General features: G+C 41.3%; 1 protein-coding gene across 9 annotated transcripts in view; it reads right to left on the bottom strand.

The window, feature by feature from the left end:
• Positions 1-22387, bottom strand: part of ITGB6 (integrin subunit beta 6) — a 143667-nt gene that overhangs the window by 30350 nt on the left and 90930 nt on the right. For all 9 annotated transcript variants that reach the window (XR_011253992.1, XR_011253993.1, XM_069574366.1 and 6 more), the window contains 3 exons: positions 9860-9949; positions 3466-3600; positions 2459-2876 (listed from right to left, as the gene is read on the bottom strand). Coding sequence is in view for 7 of the 9 variants with exons in the window: in XM_069574366.1 (XP_069430467.1) it covers positions 2459-2876; positions 3466-3600; positions 9860-9949 (643 nt within the window). In the remaining 2 variants the exon portion in view is untranslated. The remainder of the gene's footprint in view (positions 1-2458; positions 2877-3465; positions 3601-9859; positions 9950-22387) is intronic.

The raw sequence follows: 22387 nt of genomic DNA, 5'->3' as shown, positions 1-22387 counted from the left end.
AATGCAGAAGACTAAGAGATATAGATTCATTTCCTGGGTTGGGAAGATCCCCTAAAGGAGGAAATGGCAATTCACTCCAGCATTCTTATCTGGAGAATCCCATGGACAGAGGAGCTTGCTGGGCTACAGTCCATGGGATTACAAAGAGTCAGACATGACTGAAGCAACTTAGCACGCACACACGCACATGAGAAGTGAGGCTGTAGTATAGTCAGGCTGCCGTTGGAAACAACAGCATCAAGAGCACGTGTGTTCGCAGGCCAGGATCAATTTTACCCCCACACTAAGCACAATGCCAGGCACATAGTACATATTCCATGACTCTTTCTCGAATTGAAAGCTAAGAATAGTTAGGTGATTAAGGCCAAAACTATTCATTTACTTTTGTACTTGATTGTGCTTTTACAAGAGAAAGTTACAGAGTGACATCATTTGAGATGTTACTAAACACAAGATTGCTTTTGAGAAACAGTCATAGTTGAGGATGGGGAAATACTCCAATAGATGAAGGAAAAAGGCATTGGTAAAGTTTTCTGAGTCCAATTGCAGAAATGATTATATTTTCTATATAGAATTTCTTTAGTGATCACTGTATCTGATACAAAAAGAGGCAGTATTGTCAGACTGTCTGAACTACAAATGGACAGATCAAATTGACTCTTTGAATTTATATCTGTCTGCACGCATGACATAAAAGAAAATGAAAGACCATCAAACCTTGGGACGAACTGTGTTGTTGAACACAATCCAGGATTTCTACAGCCTTAGATCTCTATGACTTCAGATTTAAAGGGTAAGATATAGGTGGGGTCAGTATTGCTGTTATGCTGTATTTGATTACATTTCAGATTTTTTTTTAAAGGCAATTTCAAACGTCTTGAGCACATATTTTATTAAAGATTTCTATTAGAACTGCAATCTAAGGTCCTGCTGAATAGATTCTTCCTGAGATGCGGTGATGGTCTCTGGCTTCAGGCTGTGTTCTGGCTACATCTTGTGAAAAGAGGGCCAATGTGGGTTTGGAAACACACCCATTAGATAAGGAAAAACACCTTTGAATGAAAGGGGTGAGAAATGTGTCTCAGTCTGGACAGACACTAAACTTTTCACTCTCCAAGGGGAAAGAAAGAAGGCAGCCTCAGAGGAATCTGTTGCAGCAGCAGAAGCCAAGAAATGAAACGGGGGTGCCCTTCTAAGGGTATCAGATGGTTTTCAAAGAGCTTGGGATTCTCTGAGGCTTCTTTTCTCAGGCCTTTTCTTCTGAAAATCAGTCTCTTTTATATGTTCCTGACACTGTGGTTGAAAAACATAACTTGCTTGGTTTTTTCTAAAGGTAATGGCTTTCTGTTTTGAAAAGCTATCTGTTCACACACTGTGGGAAAAAAAAAAAAAGATGTGAGGGCTTAAATTTAGCAGTCAGTTACTGTTTAAATTGTAACACAAATCTGTATCATTTAAAAGTGTATGAACACATTTGTATTTCTTGTCTAACTAGACTGTACTTAACTATATATGTGTATCTCTCAATGGTTTTATCATAGTAATTTAATAGGTAATATATTCTTAAACTACAGTGATTTCACATCTAGAAGGGATACTAGAATGTAGATTTTTCTGCTATTTATAGTTTTTCTCAATCTCAAAAAATTCAAGAAATTTTTCATTTTTACCCTTTCCATAGCCTTTTTCACATATGTCCTTATTCATCTTGTTATGCATGCCTGCATGCCAAGCTGCTTCAGTTATGTCCAACTCTTTGCAACCCTGTGGACTGTAGCCCACATGTAACTCTCCGTCCATGGAGTTCTCCAGGCAAGAATACAGGAGTGGATTGCCATGCTTTTCTCCAGGGGCTCTTCCCAACTCAGGGGTTGAACCTGTGTCTCTTATGTCTCCTGCATTGGCAGGCAGGCTCTTTACCACTAGCACCACCTGGGAAGTCCGAATGAGCTTATTATACCCAGTGCCTAACCTAGTATATCACATAACATGTGTGTGGTGTGAACAAAGGTCCTGAAAGACCATTTAGTATTTTTGTTTCCCTTGTCCTTTGCTGTGTGTCCCTTAAGCAGCCTGGCTTCTTATCTTCCCAAAGTAATAGGCATTTAAGAGTTGGGTCACTGAACTAGAATAGTCTGGAAGATAATGGAATTGGATTACATGCAGTTTTGTGGCATCTGAGTAATAACCAAAAAGAAGCAATCTTTTATCCCCAGGGAAATAATAATAGAGATGTAAGTTCAGTTGGCAGAGATCTCACCCCTAGGAAATGTCAGAGCCAGAAGAAACATAAGTGAAGATCGGTTACCTTAGTCTAAAGGTGAACACGTTCAGTTGATCAGCAAACATTTATTGAGCACCTATTACGTCCAGGCGGCTGTGGCGGGGGCCAAGGATGCAAAGCTCCTCCTTGACACCTGCACAGTCTCCCAGGAAGGTGGATTTGGACATAGCCTACCTCCGCAGAGCAGCCCCTTGTGTCTCACGCAGGAGAAGTTGTCACACTGGCAGTAAGGCCCGTAAATGTTTCCGTAGGGGGACAGGTGGCAGACACACTGCCCGCAGTAGCAGTCGCCTCTCCCGCTGCACGAGGGGAGCTCCGGGGCCTCTTTGCAGGACTCGGTGCTCAGCGTGTCCTCCCCGCACTCACAGTGGTGACCCACGTGGCCAGGGTTGCAGGCACACACCCCGCACTGGAAGGACCCGTTGCCGTTGCTGCACTTGGAGCTGTTCACCTCCACTTCTTTCTGGCAGTCACAGCTGCATTCTGGGCTGACGAGGATTTCCAAAGCATCCCCCAGCCCCACAGGCTTTAGGATAACGTGCCTGCTCCTTCTCTCACAGTTTGGTAAACTCACAGTCACGTTGAATGAAGCCTGGAAAAGAAAATACTAATTATCTTCTTCTAATCACCAAAATAATGGCAACCCACTCCAGTGTTCTTGCCTGGAGAATCCCAGGGACGGGGGAGCCTGGTGGGCTGCCATCTATGGGGTCGCACAGAGTCAGACACGACTGAAGTGACTTAGCAGCAGCAGCAGCAGCAGCAGCAGTCAGCAAAATGATCTTCCCTCGTGGCTCAATGGCAAAGAATCTGCCTGCTAATGCAGGAGATGTGGGCTCAATCCCTGGGTCAGGAAGATCCTCTGGAGAAAGAAATGGCAATTCACTCCAGTATTCTTGCCAGGCAACCCCATGGACAGAGAAACCTGGTGGGCTATAGTCCACGGGTCACCAAAGAGTCAGATATGACTCAGTGACTAAACGACAAGAGCAACAAGCCATCAAAATGCACTGGAGTATACAGACCCCATGGGGATCAGCTTTCCTGGAAGCATTTATTAGGAACTCTTTGAAAACTGCTTTTGAAATTCTTGAAAGGAAAAGCCCAGCTTTACTGCACTAAGATAGCTTCTGAGAGATCGTCTGAATGACTTTTCAGATGCCCTGTTGATTTCTGCTTACCGTGTCTCCCACCTTCATGTGAGAGCATTTCTTTTGGTGTGGAAAGGGGACCCCGCTGTTACAGATGGCTGTGAATGACAGGTTTAGTCCTTCCGTGTCTCCCAACACTTCCAGCTCCACCTCAGACCGCAGTTCCTTTAGACGAGACATAAAGAGTTGAACAAGATCACAGCCAAAAAACAGAGCCAGAAGAGAAGAATCTGTGATCATGTTCATTACACAGCAAATGAATAAAATTCAGTTTGGTCTTAAAGAAATTTACCAGATGACCAGTCAAGCAAGAAAGCGAGTAATACATACACACACACAAGCATATTTTCTCAAATCTAAGGTGCCGTCCATTACAAGATTCACCATTATTTTATGACAATTAAACTATGATAAAATACTTCGAGATTGTTCAGCACTACATATGAATTAAGCCTGTCAGTTCATCATTGATTTAAAAATTATTTTATTCATCTTGAGGGTTTGGCAAATTTCTCTAGTCCTGAATTGCAAGGACTAGATTACAGTCCAGTCTTATGAATCATAGTCCAAGCATGGCATATAAAAGGCAAATCTTTTGCTTATATCTCAGTAGCAAAATATAACAATAGCTTCCTTTACCTGTCTCCTAAGTATCATCATTTTTTAGGTCCATAAATCAGCTGGTTGTTACTCTGAAAGGCATACAGATCATTCCTCCAAAAATGAATACTTGCTTTGGATATCAGTATTTGCTCCCCTGTTATTCAATTTTGGTACATTTCCACATAGATAATAAATTTTCAATATCAAATCATAGTGAAAACTTGGAAGATATTTAAAAATTGTGATTGTCCTCAACACTTACAGTACCAACAGTGCACATAATGAGTTGAAGTGACAACACATTCAATTACTGCCAAGTTATACACGTGCAGGCAATGAACACGACATCGTGACTTTCATTCTACTGAAAGCATCGGTAAGATATGACCAATCAAAATGCATCCTAATGTTAGAGATGCTAAAATGTGAGAGAAAATGTGCCTTGAAATCAATACGAATTTATAGAGTCCCTTTTGTACATTTAGTATAGAGCCAGGTCTGGGGGAATGCATATAAGATAGGATTTCTGCCATCAAGATGATCATCTTGCTGAAAAAAAATAAGATGCAATCAAGTGAAGCAGTTAGCATACAGTGTCAGTCAATGTACCATTAAATTAGGAAAAAAAAAAATGTGTAATACATAAGGGTTTGGGAGACTTCAGAAAAGAGGGTAGTCAGTGAAGGCCGAAGTGTTAGAAGACTGGACCTTAATGGCTATGTTGGATTTAGATTGCTGGAGGGGATGACAATGGTATTTCAGGTGAGGGGGCCAGAAAAGAGAAAACTCTGTGCCAGGAGTGGTTCAGAATGGAGACAAGAGGGGCTCAGCCCAAGCCTACACCCCAGCTGTCTGGGGAGATACCCAACCACAGAAAGCCCTGTAGTTTGGAGAGATGAGTTAAGACCTGTGGGAAACATTTCCTGAAGCTTTAAAACAGGGGCCTGATTTACTGAAAATACCACTGCAGGGAGGCTGTCTGGAAGGTGTGTGCAGGACAGGCTAGAGGAGAGGATAGGAAAATTTGAGTCAAGGAAGCTGACATGTGGCTGCATTCACCCCTGCCTGAGGCATGATGAGGAATGGGATTGTTGACTACAAAGGCAAAGGAGAGGACTAGATAAAAGTTAAAAGATTCCTCTTTCTTTCGTAAAAGAGAAGTCTGTATTTGGGGGACAAAAATAAATTATTTTTTAAAAACAGAATAAAAACAAATTGTAAAATACTATGAATTAAGTCATACCTCCTCTAAAAGGAATGGAGTTCCTATGCACAGTCCATTGATAGAATTTTAAAGGCATGTTCAGATTCAAACTTTCCTGAAGTATACTTTGTTGACTGCATGTTAAGAGGACCCCGCCTTCCTTGTAATTCTAAATTGCTTACTGTAAATTCTAAGTCCCTCCTCTTCCCTGCTTTGTTATTTGTTCCACATGATCGCTCCTTCCACTGACAGACACAGGCCGACTATTTAGAATGTAGTCTTTGTCAGAGATTAAAGTGTCATTTCTCAGTCCTAAAGATTATTCACGTCATGTCTTAAGATTTCAAATTCTGCCAATTTAGCATTAAAATGAACCCTGCAAATCTGTTTTATCTTAGCTAGTTACATTTCCAATTTATTCACTCAGAAAATATTTATTGAGTGGCCACTATGTACTGGGCACTGTTCTATAAAACCTCTAAAATAGCTGATCCCTTGACTGAGTTTATACTTCAGTGTGGGAGGACAGAAAGGAAACCACACAATACATAAGAAAATTATGTAGCGCCGGAAGGCAATAAATGCTACAGGAAAAAGTTAGGGTGGGATAATGAAGATTAAGATAGTGTGGGCAGGGGGTATAGGCTGTGATCTTTTAAAAGTGGTCAGGGTGGGATTTGTTAAGAAGGTGATGTTTCAAGAAAGTGAGAGAAAATTAGCCATGTGTATTTATGTGAGAAAATGTGTTTCAGGAAGAGGGTGCAGCTAGTGTGAAGGCCCAAAGACAGGATGATGTCTGGAAGCAGAACAGCAAGGAGGGCAGAGTTACTGTCCTAGAGCAGAGAGCTAGAGTTAACAGAAGGTGAGTTCAGAGGTAATGGGTGGAGGGGACCAGACCTGGTAGGGTACTCATGGAATGTTATAAAGACTTCAACTTTTACTCTACGTAAATGAGAAAACAATTGGGGTTACCTATAGATGATGATGGTGATGGTAACCTGCCTGCCAGTGCAGGAGATGTAAGAGAGGCAAGTTTGATCCCTGAGTCAGGAAGATCCCCCGGAGAAGGGCATGGCAACCCACTCCAGTGTTCTTGCCTGGAGAATTCCATAGACAGAGGAGCCTGGTGGGCTATGGTCCATGGGGTCACAAGGAGTCAGACACAACTGAAGCAACTTGGCAGGCATGCAGGCATGCACAGAGAAAAGTGATAGGAGTTAATATTTTTAATGAAAATTCTAGCTGTTTTGTTGAAAGCAAGATGCAGGAAAACAGAAGTAGAAACAGGACATGGCATTTAGGAAATTTTGCAATAATTCAGGTGAATGAGGAGGGTGGCTCCAACCAGGATGACAGTGATTGGACCAAATTCTAAATAAATCTGAGGGTAGAGTCTGCAAGATTTCCTGATGGATTAAATATAAAGTGTAAGAGAAAGAGAGGAGTCAGGATCATTTCAAGCATTTTGTCTCTAGCAATGTGAAGAATGGAATTACCATTAGTTGAGGAGGAGAAAACTATTGGTGAAGTGTGTTTGGGAAAGTCCAGCTTATTCTGCTGGATAACCTAGACTAACATATCAACTGACTCCTAGATATCTCCATTTGGATGTTTAATAGAAACATATATCCTGGTTGCCAGGCAGCATGGAGGGCCTGCTTGAGGTCCATGATCATGAATTTAAAGTGAGACCAGGTAGCATGACTGTATGTTTTTCCCACTTCCATTCAGCTGTGCAGAGTGACTGGATTTGACCAGGACTACAGCTGGCCAGAAACCTCAAAGGAGCAATAAGGTTCAGGGAAGTTGAGAGTATATCTAAGGAGTGGCCAGAATAATTGAATTTAAACTGGAGAACCAGGTGGGAGAACTGTACAGAGAAGATATGGTCAATTAATTAGAGATCCTAGTGGGGCTGGAAAAAACATTAGGGGAATTAGCAAGAATAAGGTGAAAAGATTAGAAATGGTGAGTGGACAACTGATTGCACACAATTGATATTATGGAGGTGTTTATTGGCAAGGATAAGGTTTAAGGTATGACAGGAGAGTGAAGATATGAAGAAGTAATTAAGTGGGAAGGGAACAAGGTCATTTCAGAATCAGAGTTCAAGAAACTGAGAGCCCATGATATGGGAAGGACCATATATATGGGCTGAAATCATCAAAAAAATAAGATAGGAGTAGCACTGGAGATAGAGGCACAGTGAACTAAATGAGAAATGAGGGATATAACCTGAAAGTTTGTAGATTACAGCAGTTAGGGGTAGTGAGTAACATAATCTAGCCAAAATGAAGGAAATCTCAGCATTGATATAATACATCCTATTGCAGATTTCACCAGGAATATTTGAATATGAATTTGCCAAAGCAAGGACATAAATATATGTCTGTAGGTTTCATCTTTTCATTCACTCATTTTTTGAGCGTCTACTATGAGTTAGACAAAACAAAACAAGTCACTTCTCTTCTAGAACTTAAATGCCAACCGGGGAGCTTACCCTTGGGAGCATTAATATTTCAACAGTTTTATTATGTGATTGGAGAAGAAAAGAGAGTAATAAATGATGGCCAGATGAATACACATCTGGTATTTAAGGTTTTTTTTTTTTTAATGTCTGTGTAAAATACTGAGCTGAAGTTTGTAGTCACTGGGTATAAACACAAATTGTTTGCCCCCGCCCCACTACAAGTCAGAAGCGTTTTATGTTTTCTCTCAGTATGGTCTCTTTCCTTCTCTCTCTTTTTCTAGGTTGGGAAGAAATCCAGTCCATGGGTCCCCATGTTTTAAAATCCTTTTCAGTTCAGTTCGGTTCAGTCGCTCAGTCATGTCCTTTCTGGATACATTTAAAAATTACACAATAGAAAACAAGGTGAACTAGTGCCAAGATTTGCTGCATGCCTCATAGTGACTCATCGAGTTTCAGCCATAACTCCAGAGCAGAATTGTTTGATTTAAGAATAATAGACCCTTCATAATTTTGAGACAGTAAAATAAAACACAAGATTCACTTCAAATGTTTGATGTCTTGATTTCAACTACTCTGTAAGTTATGTGACTGGGGACATAGAGTGAGACATAAACTCTGACAGAGCAAGCAGGGGGCCCGGACAGGGCTGGTCAGACGGGAGGGGAAATATTTTTGACAATTCACTGTTTTATAATTTGCTTACCTCCTGTGAAGATGCTAGTAGCCAGCATTTTTGAGAGTCCTGAATTAAAGAAAATTGAGCGTGTTCTAACACAGTGAAGGTTTGCCACGTGATTTTATTTGATTCTACACATTAAAACTTTATTGCTTGAGAGGGAGGAAGGTTTTTATAGTATTTTGTTGACAAGCTTTCCTGTCTGGAAGAATTTCAAGCATGAACTAACATGGTGATTAATTTTTGATGTGAGCTAAGAAAACTGAAGTTTCTGAGGATATGAATTAAAAACACCCTCATCTCATAACTTTAATGAACCATCTGTGTTTTATTCTTTGAGAAAAAATACCTTGCTTTCCCCGGTTAGAGTCTCAAAATTGGTGGGGTGATGTAAAAAAAAAACTGGGGTGGGGAGTTTCTTAAAATATGTCACTCTTCCTCCCCTTAAAGTTCTCCTAAGACATTTGTGAAAGGAATCTAGACACACCTATTTTAAAAAAAACATTCCAGGTGATTCTGAAATGTCAGGGAACACAGGTTCTGTATATGCTAAGTATTGTTATACAGTGCATGTGTATCACTTATTTGTAGTTTTAAAACATCAAAAATTAGCATTTTATTCATTTGTTATTATGCAACTGACATTTGGAGCAAAAATGAGAGATTTACTGCTTTATAAAATGTCATTTTTTTCATTCCTGTCCTAATGTAGAATTTCATCTTTTTGTCTGTATGTGTGTTTCTTTGTAAGGAAAAGCAAAAGAGGGGCTGATAGTGATATTTAGGAACCAAAGTAAAAAGAGTTGGCAACAGGCCACCCACTGTTGATTGGGTTATGAAATGGAGACAGAGAAAACAGAGCAACACTGTAGGTATGTGTCTTATTTTAAGGGAAGAATTCTGTCCTCAGGCACTAATTTACACAGACAAGGCAAAAAAAGAAAGAAAGTTAAAAATGTATGTATATGATATAACACTAATGGAAAATTTCCCTGATTCCTCAAAGCAGGGAATCTACAAAGCGGTGTTCGTGATGTGCTTTGCTGTGTTTTCCCCTGAGTTATGATGGAGTCTCATTAAGCCTGTGGAGTTAGTTCTCATAGCTGTTATTCATTGGCAGTTTAAACAATTTTTTTTTTTTTAGGCAGAGAAGAGGAAAGCTTAATTGTATGACTCATGAAGCCTTTTCAGTAGAATTAAAATTCTGCAGGTGACAATGCCGCTGTTGGTTATTACTATAAAAACAACCTTAACTTTATGATCAGGTTTATGAGTTTTCTACCTTCTGCCCCACCTTCTGGGAAAAATATCTGCAAGTAAAGTGAACAAAATTTACATTTTGGCTGCATTAATGCAGAGAGATTTTCTACCAACTATCTCTACCAACAAAGGAGAGTGCATTTAACTGCCTAAAACGTAGTTTTTAAACATCAAATAAATGCAAAAAGACCCCAACAGTAAAATATCATACTTCATAAGCTGAGATGATCAGCTGGAGAATGTTTCCAGAGTCCTTCTGAAGTACCCCTACTGTAGCTCCAGGAATGAGTTTTGCATAATTCTGTAAACAAACAAACAAAATAAGTCAATCTTTGCTCACTGTAACTGAGAAGCATTAAGCGTGGGGTTCAACCCATGGTTGAGATCACCTCTATTTAACTGGCCGGGAGAAACAGGTTCCTGATGATAAACAGTGTTTGTCCTGAAACTCTAGTTGTGCCTCGTGCTGCTTCCTGAGCTCAAGCAGGAAATGAATGGCCAGAGCTGCTGCCGGGGAAATCTAATGTCTGTGGCGGCCTTAGTCTAGGGCTGTAATTGACATCACAACAGGAGTTAAGTCTCAAATAGAAATAACATGTATATAATGTTTTTGATTTGGGGAACATCCTTTTTCTAGAAAGCTCTGAGCTCACTACCAGGAACTGTCTTCCTTTTTTTTTTTTTCTGTAGCATTGCAGAAACTAAGGTTGGGGTCACTTGAGTCCCTCACTGCCATCATACCACCCCTCAGGTCAATCAGCCCAGAGGTCTTCCTTCTCAGTCATTGTCAGTTGCTCGGTAGAGCAAAGGAGTGAATTTTTGAATGCTTGCTGTTAACTCCTTCTTTCCTAGCAGTAATGAGTACTCCCTTAGGGATGTCAGCACCGTACTGGAGTGGGTTGGAATCGCTCCTCACACATCAGGATTGTGTGAATCAGCACTTAGCTCTAAATCATCTGCATTCTCCATGTACATTCCTTCCCCTGAGATGTCATTCCCACCAGAGGAGAATTCACTGTATTAGTTCAACCCTTCAGGTATCAAACATGGCTAAGGAGTGAAGCATTGCAAAGAAAGCAATTTTCTAGACTGCTGAAAATTAGCCCTTTCTTAAGTTTCTGCTTTAAAACTATTTTCAAACAAAAATTTTCTTAAAATATATAGGACAGATTTCTGTCTTCTTAAATCAAGACATTCAAGCATACCTTGACACTTTTCTTGACTAACTAGTCATACTTATAATATTAATTATAATTCTATAATCATCAAAGACTTCTAAAATTTAGAGATGGATCACACCCTTAACAAATGGACCCCACTCTCTGTGCTTTTGTTTCTTTCGTTTTTAAATAGTTTCTGTCTTCTTGTTAAGCTGTAAGGTATCACTTGCCTACCAAGTTATCTATTCATTTTCTATTGCATTCAGCAATATCTATTAAGTAGGCTTAATACGCTGTGCTACATCAAGAAGAAACATTTTGTCAGCTGTTCTCTTCTGAAGTATTTGTGTGCTGTGAAATTAAATGACTGAATTTATTATAATTGTAGGGAAAAAAGAGAAATAAGCTTTGAGTGAAGAATTTAGGGCATTTCCTATGGTTCAAACATAGTAACACCCTACCTCATTTAAGTAGTTTTAAAAATGCACGAAACTAAATTAGAATTGGGGCTTCCCCAGTGGCTCAGCAGTAAAGAATCTGGTGCAGTGCAGAAGACACAGAAGACATGGGTTTGATTCCTGGATTAAGAAGATCCCCTGGAGGAGGGCATGGCAACCCATGCCAGTATTCTTGCCTGGAAAATCCCATGAATGGAGAAGCCTGGTGGGCTATGTAGTCCATAGGGTCGCAAAGAGTTGGACACAAGTGAAGTAACTGAGCACAAATTACATTAATTTTTATTATTAATTATAATCATGATGCTAAATAAATCAATCAAGACAAAGGGAATCAAAGAGAGGAACAAATGAAGCCTAGCTGATGTTGGAACACCAAGGAGTGCTGGGAGGTCTCCCACTAGAGGCGGGCACCCAGGTTGAATCCAAACCTTCTACTCCATGTATACAGGAAAATGAGCTTTTGTTTTAATTTGTGGGTTTTGTCATGTCCTACTAATTTCACCATTTGTGATTGTGTTTAAGTTTGAAGTGGATGGAAATCTGAACTCTTAAAAGAGTATCAGTTGTCCGTCTGTTTTGATCTGCATTTTATTATTGAGGCAGCTGTGGGTAGTCATCCAGGTAAGTTGGGTCTCTCCATCACTGCTTGTTGAATGGGGCCCCCTTTGGTTTCCCCAAGTCAGGTAGAACTTGTCAAATATGAGGAAGGCACTGGTTCATCGACTTACCTTTTCAAATAAACACATGTCAAAAGGGCCATGAAGCATGAGAACTGTGGTTAGCAGAAAATACCTAAATGGGAACTTGGATTTCACTCAAGTGGAGCTGGAATGTGTGTAAATTTGACTGGTCCCAGAAGAGAAGGTGGAGGGAATCTTTAGAGCTTGTCAAAGAAAGGTTTAGAGCCATTTGACAAAGAATTCCAAGGCCTTTAGCTCTGCATGAAGCTGTTATCCTTGAAAAATGTCCTGGCATCCCCAAGGCCAATATATAATGAATATTTTCTAGAAGCACTAGTTTAAGTGGCCTCCAGATTTGGAGTTAATTCTTGGTTAACAAAGACAAATCCATCCACTTCCTAAAGCATAATTATGATCCTGCCTGTGGATGACATTTGACTTTTGGCTGTTAGGACAAGTGGTTTAACGTTAATAGCATTTGCTGATTGCCACCAGAGAGAGGGTACAAAGGAGCTGGCAGCTAGTAGTACCCAGGGATGACACTGATCATTGTGGAGAGGAAGACCATTAATTAATTTCTGGATGCTGATTCCCTGTAAAAGCAGTGCAAATAACTAACTAAGGATGTGGGCAATTTGGCTTTCTGATCTAACACTGTAAAAAAAATTACACTTTAAATCTTGTAGTATTATGATTACTGTAAATATCATGTGTCAAATGCCTCTCTTTTACTAAGACTCTAAAGTGCTATTATAAATTGTCCTGATTAAACATGTTTAATGCTAGAAAAAGGGTGACTTTGCATGCCTGGATGTGAAAAATTATAGCAGTGTGATTGGGAAAGAGAACTCTTGGATATTAGAAATGGTGAACTCTGAAAACACAAGGTTGTATGAGCTTATCAAGACTTCTCTGCTTGGGCCTGATTTCCTGGGCTTGTGATCCCTGTTATCTGTCCATGGATTTTCCTAACTATGGATTTCCCCCCCTTCCTCACCACCATGCCACCCACGAGTTCCTGAGGTTGCTTTTCTCACTTGTGTTTGCAAGGTTGGCTTCTTCTGCTCACCTTCATTTTCTTGACTTCCTTCATCAAGCCCTACTTTTTCCTTTTTGGCTTACTTTGCCCCCATCTCAGAAAAAAATTTTTTTGTCCAACAGTCTCCATTTGCTCCCTGGAAATCGCCTGTCTGTCAAGGGTAGAGGATAAGACAAGGACAAGGGTGATTTAGCTGGCAGGCATCAAAGCCTTCAGAGGACCGTGCCTGAGTTCACACCTGCACAGATCGGAATACTCTCAGAGAGCGTCTTTAAGTTCAGGGCCTCTGGGTGTCTGACTGCCAGAACTGGCCATCAGGTGCGGTCTTGTGGTTGCCCGAGGGCAGAGGAACCACAGATCCACACACCTGCTGCCCCAGGTCACCATGGATAGGCCATCGGGTTGTTATTCTCCTCGGAGACTTGGGCTGAGGACTTGGCTGCCCCTTGGCTGCGTTTGACGCTCTCTTGCTGTCCTCTCCTTGGGAGAGGCGGCTCCCGAAGGGACTGCCGCTACCGCTTTGATGGCACTTCCTGTTGGGTTAACGCTCATCTTCAGGTTCAGAGCCTGGCTCTGTTCTTCGATATGGTTTATTATTAGCTCTATCCTTGCTGGACATCGTGATGGGTTTTTGCCTTTGGTGGTGACTCTCCTGGACCCGTATATCCTTCTCTTGTGACATTTCTGCTCTTGTGTCCTGGGTTCCTCACCACCTCAGACTCATCTGCACCATTTTGTACAGACCACACTATAATATTCCTTAGCGGAGGAAAGGGGCTTCCTCACTGGTGCTAGTGAACCCTCTGCCAATGTAGGAGGCAGAAGAGATGCAGGTTCGATTCCTGGGTTGGGAAGATCCCCTGGAGGAAGTCATGGCAACCCACTTCAGTATTCTCGCCTGGAGAATCCCATGGACAGAGGAGCCTGGCAGTCTACAGTCCATGGGGTCGCAAAGAATTGGACACGACTGAAGTAACTTAGCATGCACATAGCAGAGGATGAGAAGCCAGAAGTCAACTTGCCATCTATCTGCTAGTAGCATTTAAAAAAAGAATTTGTAAAACCAAATATTTAGAGCAACCTGCTGCTTCTCTTCAGGCTTGCTTAACTCTTTCTGTGGAGCCTCATTAATACGGAGGGATTTTACACTCAGCCCTGTTTATTTTCAACATTATAGGATTAACCAATGCCACTGTTCTCATTCTTTAACTATACCTACTAAATGTTTTCCTGCTAAAATATATTTATTACAAGGTCGGCTTATAAGATTAAGAATCTATGAGCTTATATATACTGTTTACAAATATTTTCTCTAGTCTTTCACTGTAATTTTTTTGGTCATTATCTTAAAATCTCTTTCTGTTCGTGAATTTTCTGTTTGTGCAAAATCTCTGTTGTACATTTTCTCTCTCCTCTCACAACTTTAGTAGCAGTATAATATATATGCAACATACAAGGAATAAGTATATAGTTCACTGAATAGTTAAAAAGTAAACAAGCAAGTGTAACTACCAAGATCAAGAAATAGAACACAATCAGCCCCTAGAATCCTCCCTTGTAGTAACTACCTCCCAGTCATTGTGAAAAAAAAAAAAAAAAAGAATGCAACAGTGTTAGTCGCTCTTTGTGACCCTATGGACTGTGGCCCACCAGGCTCCTCTCTCCATGGGATTTTCCAGCAAGAATACTGGAGTGGGTTGCCAATCCTTTCTCTAAGGGATCTTCCTGATCCAGGGATCAAACCCACATCTCTTGCATTGCAGGCAGATTCTTTACCATCTGAGCCATCAGCTCATTACTCCTCCTCTAAAAGCCTACCCAGTGTTTTGACTTTTCTCACTATAGATAGAAGTCAGGGGAGATAACTTCATGCCCTACACCAAAGCATAAAGGAAAAGATAAATAAATTAAAGAATTTCTGCTCTGAAAAGATGCCTTTACGGGAATGAGAAGAAACCGCTGAGTGGGAGAAAGTATCTATAACACATGAATCTGATTTGGTACCAGAATGTCCGAACAACTCCTATACACCAGCAAGGAAAAGACTTCTTTTAGTTTAAACAAACAAACAACAACAACAAAATATATATATATAATATATATATGTGTGTGTGTGTGTGTGTGTGTAAGAGGCAAAAGAATATGTGAAAAGTGTTCAGTATCATTAATCATTAGATAAATATAAATGGGGGCTTCCCTGGTGGCTCAGTGGGTACAGTGTCTGCCTACAAATGGAAACCACAATGAGATGCCAGGGTGCACGCACCACAATGCTACAATTAAAAAAAGTGACAGTGCCCGCACGTGCTTCCCACAGGAGCCTAAACGGGTGCCATCACTTTGGAAACTGGCAGTAGTTACTATGGCTGAACTTGACCTAGCAGTTCTGCTCTTAGGTACATCCACACAGCAGAAACAAACCCACAGTATATGGGTGTTCTGAGATGAGAAAATGCGCAGAGAGGTGGACATTCTGTTGTCAAGACGATGCTTCTCGGTGGTCATCAACGCATGCATGCTAAGTCACTTCAGTCGCATCTGACTCTTTGTGACCCTATGAGCCATAGCCCGCCAGGCTCCTCTGTCCATGGGATTTCTCACACAAGAATACTGGAGCGGGTTGCCCTGCTCCCCTCCAAGTGATCTTCGCGACCCAGGGATCGAATTTGGCACCTTTCATGTCTCCTGCATTGGCAGGCAGGTTCTATACCACTGGCGCCACCTGGGAAGCAAGATGTCACCTAAACTGGAGAAAATGCCAGTAATTCTGAAGTAGTCTCAGACCTTTCGGGTGTTGGCCACAGGGAATAATTATCTCCTACCAGGATTCCTTCTGCCTGGGGGGTGGACCTAAGGGAGGGGTCCACTGCGCAAACTCCTCGGCATTCACAGAACAGCCTGACTTGCTTGTTAACCTCACACCTTTCACAGAAGTTGGTTTCAGGACGGAGTCCTCCTGAGCTGCAGTTACCAATTCAGGGGGCCTCGCGAAAGGATGGAGCAGTCCTAGCTAGCTTCCAGACATCTCCAAGCACCTCCTGCTTTTTGGCACCTGCATCTTCAGAAACTCAAGACTCCTGGAGAATCTGTTGTTTTGAGGACTCTGGATGGGCCTCAGGGAAGTTGCAGGAGTGCTGAGGAGGGGATCCTATTGTTTGTCTCCTCAGTTCCATCCACATGGCTCACTGGTCTGGAGTGATGAGCATACAGTGCTGAGGGGGATAAAGGAACCAGAATTTGCCTGATCCACTGAACTACTATGATCTGAGATAGAATAAGTGGCCTTGACGTTCCTACCTGACAGTGTTGTCTATTTAGATTTCCACAGAAGCTCTATTACTGTACTTAGATACCATTATTATCTGTAATAATATCCATTATTATACCAAGATAGTGAGGCCCAGAGAGTATAGTTAACTTGGCCAAGGTCAACCAGCCAGGAAGTAGTCAAGTTAGACCCACCTGTCATGCTCTGCCCTGGAGTTAGCTCTCTTGACCAGACCACTGACAGTATGTGCCTGGAAATGGTTCTCCTGGTCTAGAGACATCATTGGTGAGCCAGAGAGAAGTTAATGAATAAGTCTAAATTAGCTGGATGCATTCTCTTCCTGGGGCTGCTGTCACTAAGTAGCACTAACTTGGTGACTTACAACAAACAAAAATTGTTCCACAGTTCTAGAGGCCAGATGTCTGAGAGTAAGTGCCTCATGCTGCCCCTGTAACCAGTTGGGGAGAATCTTATCCTTGCCTCTTTCTAGCTCCTGGTGGTTGTTGATAGTTCATGGCTTTCCTTGACTTATAGATTGTTACTCCAAATCTGCCTCCATTGTCTCTTGGTGCTTGCTCTTCTGTGTCTTTCTAAGATCACCAGTCTTACTGGATCCATCCTGCTCAGGTATAGCCTCATCTTAACTAATTACACCCACAAGGCCCTATTTCCAAACAAGGTCACATTGAGGTACTAGATATCAGGACTTTAACATATTTTGGGAGTTGGGGGTAGGGCCTAATTCAACCCATAACATTCTGCTAGGGCTCTTTTGATTTCTTTAACCTTTGAAGATTTTAAGCCTTCATTTTAGCTGGAGAAGTGGGTACCTTGCCTGGTCACAGAACTAATACATGGTAGAAACGGCTCTTGACTTCAAAGCCATTGCTTGCTTGGCTCCCCTTGCTCACTGTGCAAATGCCAACAGCCATGAAGGGGCTGTCTCATTAGAAAGTTAAGACAATAATGGCTGGTACTTATATATATATATATATATATGGGCTTAGAGATTATAGAACACTTTCTTGCTCAAAGTAGAGGGAAAGGAAGAGAAAGGGTTGTGGCTGTAATACCTTTCAAATTGAAGGCTACATCTTGAAAGAAACGTAGGAAGTCATGAAACCATAGAGGCAAAAAACATGTTTTTTCCCTGTAGACTGTACTGCGCTATTTATCTGGTCAAAGGAAAACAGCTCTTTGTGGATGGAGGCTTGCTTTTGTCAGGCAGTGTGCTTCTCCCAGAGCTAGGGGCCAGCTGGTTTGACTGAAATAAGGCCTTGTGAAGGTAATCAGAAGGATTTCTTCCCAAGAGGTCTTTCATCCTTGTGAGATTTTATTTTTCTGTTATAAACACAGGGCTCCCAGTTTTATGCAAAAGTTTACCCTGAGGCTCGACTGTGTTACTAGGACACCCAAGATTCCAAAAAGAATATGTAATTCGTTCTGGCACAAGGTAGCATGAATGTCTATCTCTGAGTTGCGCGATACCTGTTTTGCCTTTAGGCTTTTAATTGTCAGCTTTCCACAATCTGGCGGGCAGGGATGGGGGTGTGCTAATTAGATCAGGTGCTTGATCTTGAAGTCTGCACCAGCAATGACTAGGTAGTTGGCTTCGGAACTTTTGAGTACTCCCACTCTTTCTCCCTGTCTGCCCAGGAATGTAATTATCTTGTCAGCCGAGAAGCTGCAGTGCACAGCTGAATGAGTGCTAGGCAGCAGTCACAGAGCGATAAGGGGAGACGAATGGGCCCACCATGCGTGACTGTTCTGAGACAAACACACGCACAGAGAGCCACTGGAGAATGGAGGCGGGGAGAACAAAGGGGCGCACTGAGTGTTTGTTCCTGAGGATGCTTCAGACCTTCTCTTAATAAGATGGCCTGCTTTTTGGAGGGATTGCACATGCAAATCCCAAAGCTTTGGAAAGCTTCTTTTAAAGCTGGAAGACACGTTGGGCTCAGTAGCTAGCAGCCTATGTGCTTTGCAGACCAAAGAGCAGGTAATAGAACTTGAAGGATGGCTGGTAGGAACACAATGAAGGGACCAGAAAATAGAAAGCAGGTGTCTGGGTAGATGAGGACTGCTAAAAACCTAACGGCCCTCTCTCCTCAAAGAGGGGGGTTGGGGTAGACCAGTAGCATCGGAAGCTTCTGAGAGATGCAAAATCTCATTTCTTAAAAAACTTTTGGGCAAAACTCCATACCTTTTTCCATCGTGGCTGCACCAGTTTACATTCTCCCCAACAGTGCACAGGGGTTCCCTTTTCTCCATCTCCTCACCAATACTTATTTCTTGTCTTTTTAATGTTAGCTATTTCTAACAGGTGTGAGGTAATATCTTATTATTGTTTAGATTTGCATTTTCCTGATAATTTGCATTTCCTGATGTTGAGTATCTTATCATGTGCCTGTTGGCCATATCTTCTTTGGAAATGTATGTATTCAAGCCCCCTGTCCATTTTAAAATCAGATTTTAAAAAAAACTATTGAATTGTATGAGTTTTTAAAATATATTTTGGATATTAACCCTTTATCGGGAATATGGTTTGCAGATACTTTTCCTCAATTCTTCGGTTGCCTTTCATTTTGCTGATGGTTTCCATTGCTATGTAGACGCCTTTTAGTGGATGTAGTACCGCTTTTGCTTTTGTTGCTTTCACTTTTCGTTGCTTTCACTTTTGCTTTCGTTGCCTTTACTTTTGAAGTCAGGTCCAAGTGATTACTGCCAAGACTAATCTCAAGAGTAGCTTACTGCCTATGTTTTCTTCTAGGAGTTTTACAGTTTTAGGTCTTCACGTTCAAGTCTTTCCTCCATCTTCAGTTAATTTTTGTGTATAGTAGAAGATAATGGTCTACTTTAATTCTTTCATATGTGGACATCCTGTTTTCCCAGAACCATTTATTGAAGAGACTGTCCTTTTCCCATTGCATACGCTTGCCTCCTTCATCATAGATTGATTGACCACACATGCATGGAGTTATTTCTACCATATGATCTAGCAATTCCACTTATGGGTATTTATCCAAAGATAATAAAAACACTAATTTGAAAAGATACATGCACCTCACGTTCACTGCAGCATTATTACAATAGTTAAGATATGGAAGCAGCCTAAGTGCCCATCAATGAATGAATGGATAAAGAAGATGTTGTATACATATACAATGGAATACTACTCGGCAATTAAAAAAAAAAGAAGCTTGCCATTTGCTACATGAATGGACCTTGAGGGCATTATGCTAAGTTAAACAAGTCAGAAAAAGACAAATACCATATGATTTCATTTACAAATATGGAATCTAAAACAAACACACAAATCAAATCAAAACAAACAAAAAAGCCAGAGTCATAGATTCAGAGACAGGCTGGTGGTTGCCAGAGGAAGAAGGAGGGGGTGTGGGTGAAATAGATGAAGGAATCAAAAGTTAGAAATGTTCAGTTATCAAATAAATAAGTGATGGGATGTAAGAAATGGTGTGGTAACTATTGTTAATAATACTGTATTGCATACTTGGGGTTTCCCTGGTGGCTCAGATGGTAAAGAATCCTCCTGCACTGTAGGAGACCTGGGTTAGATCCCTGGGTTGGGAAGATTCCCCTGGAGAAGGGAACGGCTACCCACTTGAGTATTCTGGCCTGGAGAATTCCATGGACTGTATAGTTAATGGGGTTGCAAAGAGTCGGACATGACTGAACAACTTTCATTTCACATTGCATATTTGAAAGTTGCTAAGAGAATAAATGTTAAACGTTCCCGTCATGGGAGTGGAGTTTGGAGAATAGATACGTGTATGTGTATGGCTGAGTCCATTTGCTGTTCACCTAAAACTATCACAACATTGTTAATTGGCTATAAGTTCAGTTCACTCACTCAGTCATGTCTGACTCTTTGCGACCCCATGGACTGCAGCACGCCAGGCCTCCCTGTCCATCACCAACTCCTGGACTTTACTCAGACTCACGTCCATCGAGTCAGTGATGCCATCCAGCCATCTCATCCTCTGTCATCCCCTTCTCTTCCTGCCTTCAATCTATCCCAGCATCAGGGTCTTTTCAAATAAGTCAGTTCTTCCAATCAGGTGGCCAAAGTATTGGAGCTCCAGCCTCAACATCAGTCCTTCCAATGAATATTCAGGACTGATGTCCTTTAGGATGGACTGGTTGGATCTCTTTGCAGTCCAAGGGACTCTCAAGAGTCTTCTCCAACACCACAGTTCCAAAGCATCAATTATTCGGCTCTCAGCTTTCTTTATAGTCCAACTCTCACATCCATACATGACTACTAGAAAAACCATAACTTTGACTAGACAGACCTTTGTTGGCAAAGTAATGTCTCTGCTTTTGAATATGCTATCTAGGTTCGTCATAATTTTCCTTCCAAGGAGTAAGCGTCTTTGAAGTTCATGGCTGCAATCACCATCTGCAGTGATTTTGGAGCCCTGAAAAATAAAGTCAGCCACTGTTTCCACTGTTTCCCCATCTATTTGCTATGAAGTGATGGGACCGGATGCCATGACCTTAGTTTGAATGTTGAGCTTTAAGCCAACTTTTTCACTTTCCTCTTTCACCTTCATCAAGAGGCTCTTCAGTTCTTCCTCACTTTCTGCCATAAGGGTGGTGTCATCTGCATGTTTGAGGTTATTCATATTTCTCCTGCAATCTTGATTCCAGCTTGTGCTTCCTCCAGCCCAGCGTTTCTCATGATGTACTCTGCATATAAGTTAAATAAGCAGGGTGACAATATACAGCCTTGACATACTCCTTTTTCCTATTTGGAACCAGTCAGTTATTCCATGTCAAGTTCTAACTGTTGCTTCCTGATCTGCATACAGATTTCTCAAGAGGCAGGTAGTCTGGTATTCTATCTTTTTCAGAATTTTCCACAGTTTGTGATCCACAAAGTCAAAGGTTTTGGCATACTCAATAAAGCAGAAGTAGATGTTTTTCTGGAACTCTCTTGCTTTTTTGATGATCCAACAGATGTTGGCAATTTGATCTCTGGTTCCTCTGCCTTTTCTAAATCCAGCTTAAACATCTGGAAGTTCACAGTTCACATATTATTGAAGCTTAGCTCGGAGAATGTTGAGCATTACTTTGCTAGCACGTGAGACGACTGCAATTGTTCGGTAGTTTGAGCATTCTTTGGCATTGCCTTTCTTTGCGATTGGAATGAAAACTGACCTTTTCTAGTCCTGTGGCCACTGCTGAGTTTCCCAAATTTGCTGGCATATTGACTGCAGCACTTTCACAGCATCATCTTTTAGAATTTGAAGTAACTCAGCTGGAATTCCATCACCTCCACTAGCTTTGTAGTGATGCTTCCTAAGGCCCACTTGACTTCACATTTCAGGATGTCTGGCTCTAGGTGAGTGATCACATCATCATGATTATCTCGGTTGTGGAGATCTTTCTTGTACAGTTCTTCCATGTATTCTTGCCACCTCTTCTTAATATCTTCTGCTTATGTTAAGTCCGTACCATTTCTGTCCTTTATTGAGCCTATCCTTGCATGAAATGTTCCCTTGGTATCTCTAATTTTCTTGAAGATATCTCTAGCCTTTCACATTCTATTGTTTTCCTCTATTTCTTTGCACTGATCAGTGAGGAAGTCTTTCTTATCTCTACTTGCTATTCTTAAGAACTCTGCATTCAAATGGGTATATTTTTCCTTTTCTCCTTTGCTTTTTGCTTCTCTTCTTTTCACAGCTATTTGTAAGTCCTCCTCAGACAGCCATTTTGCTCTTTTGCATTTCTTTTTCTTGGGGATGGTCTTGATCCCTGTCTCCTGTACAATATCACGAACCTTTGTTCATAGTTCATCACGCACTGTATCAGATCTAACCCCTTGAATCTATTTCTCATTTCCACTGTATAATCGTAAGGGATTTGATTTAGGTCATACCTGAATGGTCTAGTAGTTTTCCCTACTTTCTTCAATTTAAATCTGAATTTAGCAATAAGGAGTTCATGCTCTGAGCCAGTCAGCTCCTGGTCTTGTTTTTGTTGACTGTATAGAGCTTCTCCATCTTTGGCTGCAAAGAATATAATCAATCTGATTTCAATGTTGACCATCTGGGAATGTCCATGTGTAGAGTCTTCTCTTGTGTTGTTGGAAGAGGGTGTTTGCTATGACC

The sequence above is a fragment of the Ovis canadensis genome, chromosome 2 (genome assembly GCF_042477335.2).
Source record: "Ovis canadensis isolate MfBH-ARS-UI-01 breed Bighorn chromosome 2, ARS-UI_OviCan_v2, whole genome shotgun sequence".
Taxonomy (NCBI): domain Eukaryota; kingdom Metazoa; phylum Chordata; class Mammalia; order Artiodactyla; family Bovidae; genus Ovis; species Ovis canadensis.
This window is presented reverse-complemented; position numbering and strand designations above follow the sequence as displayed.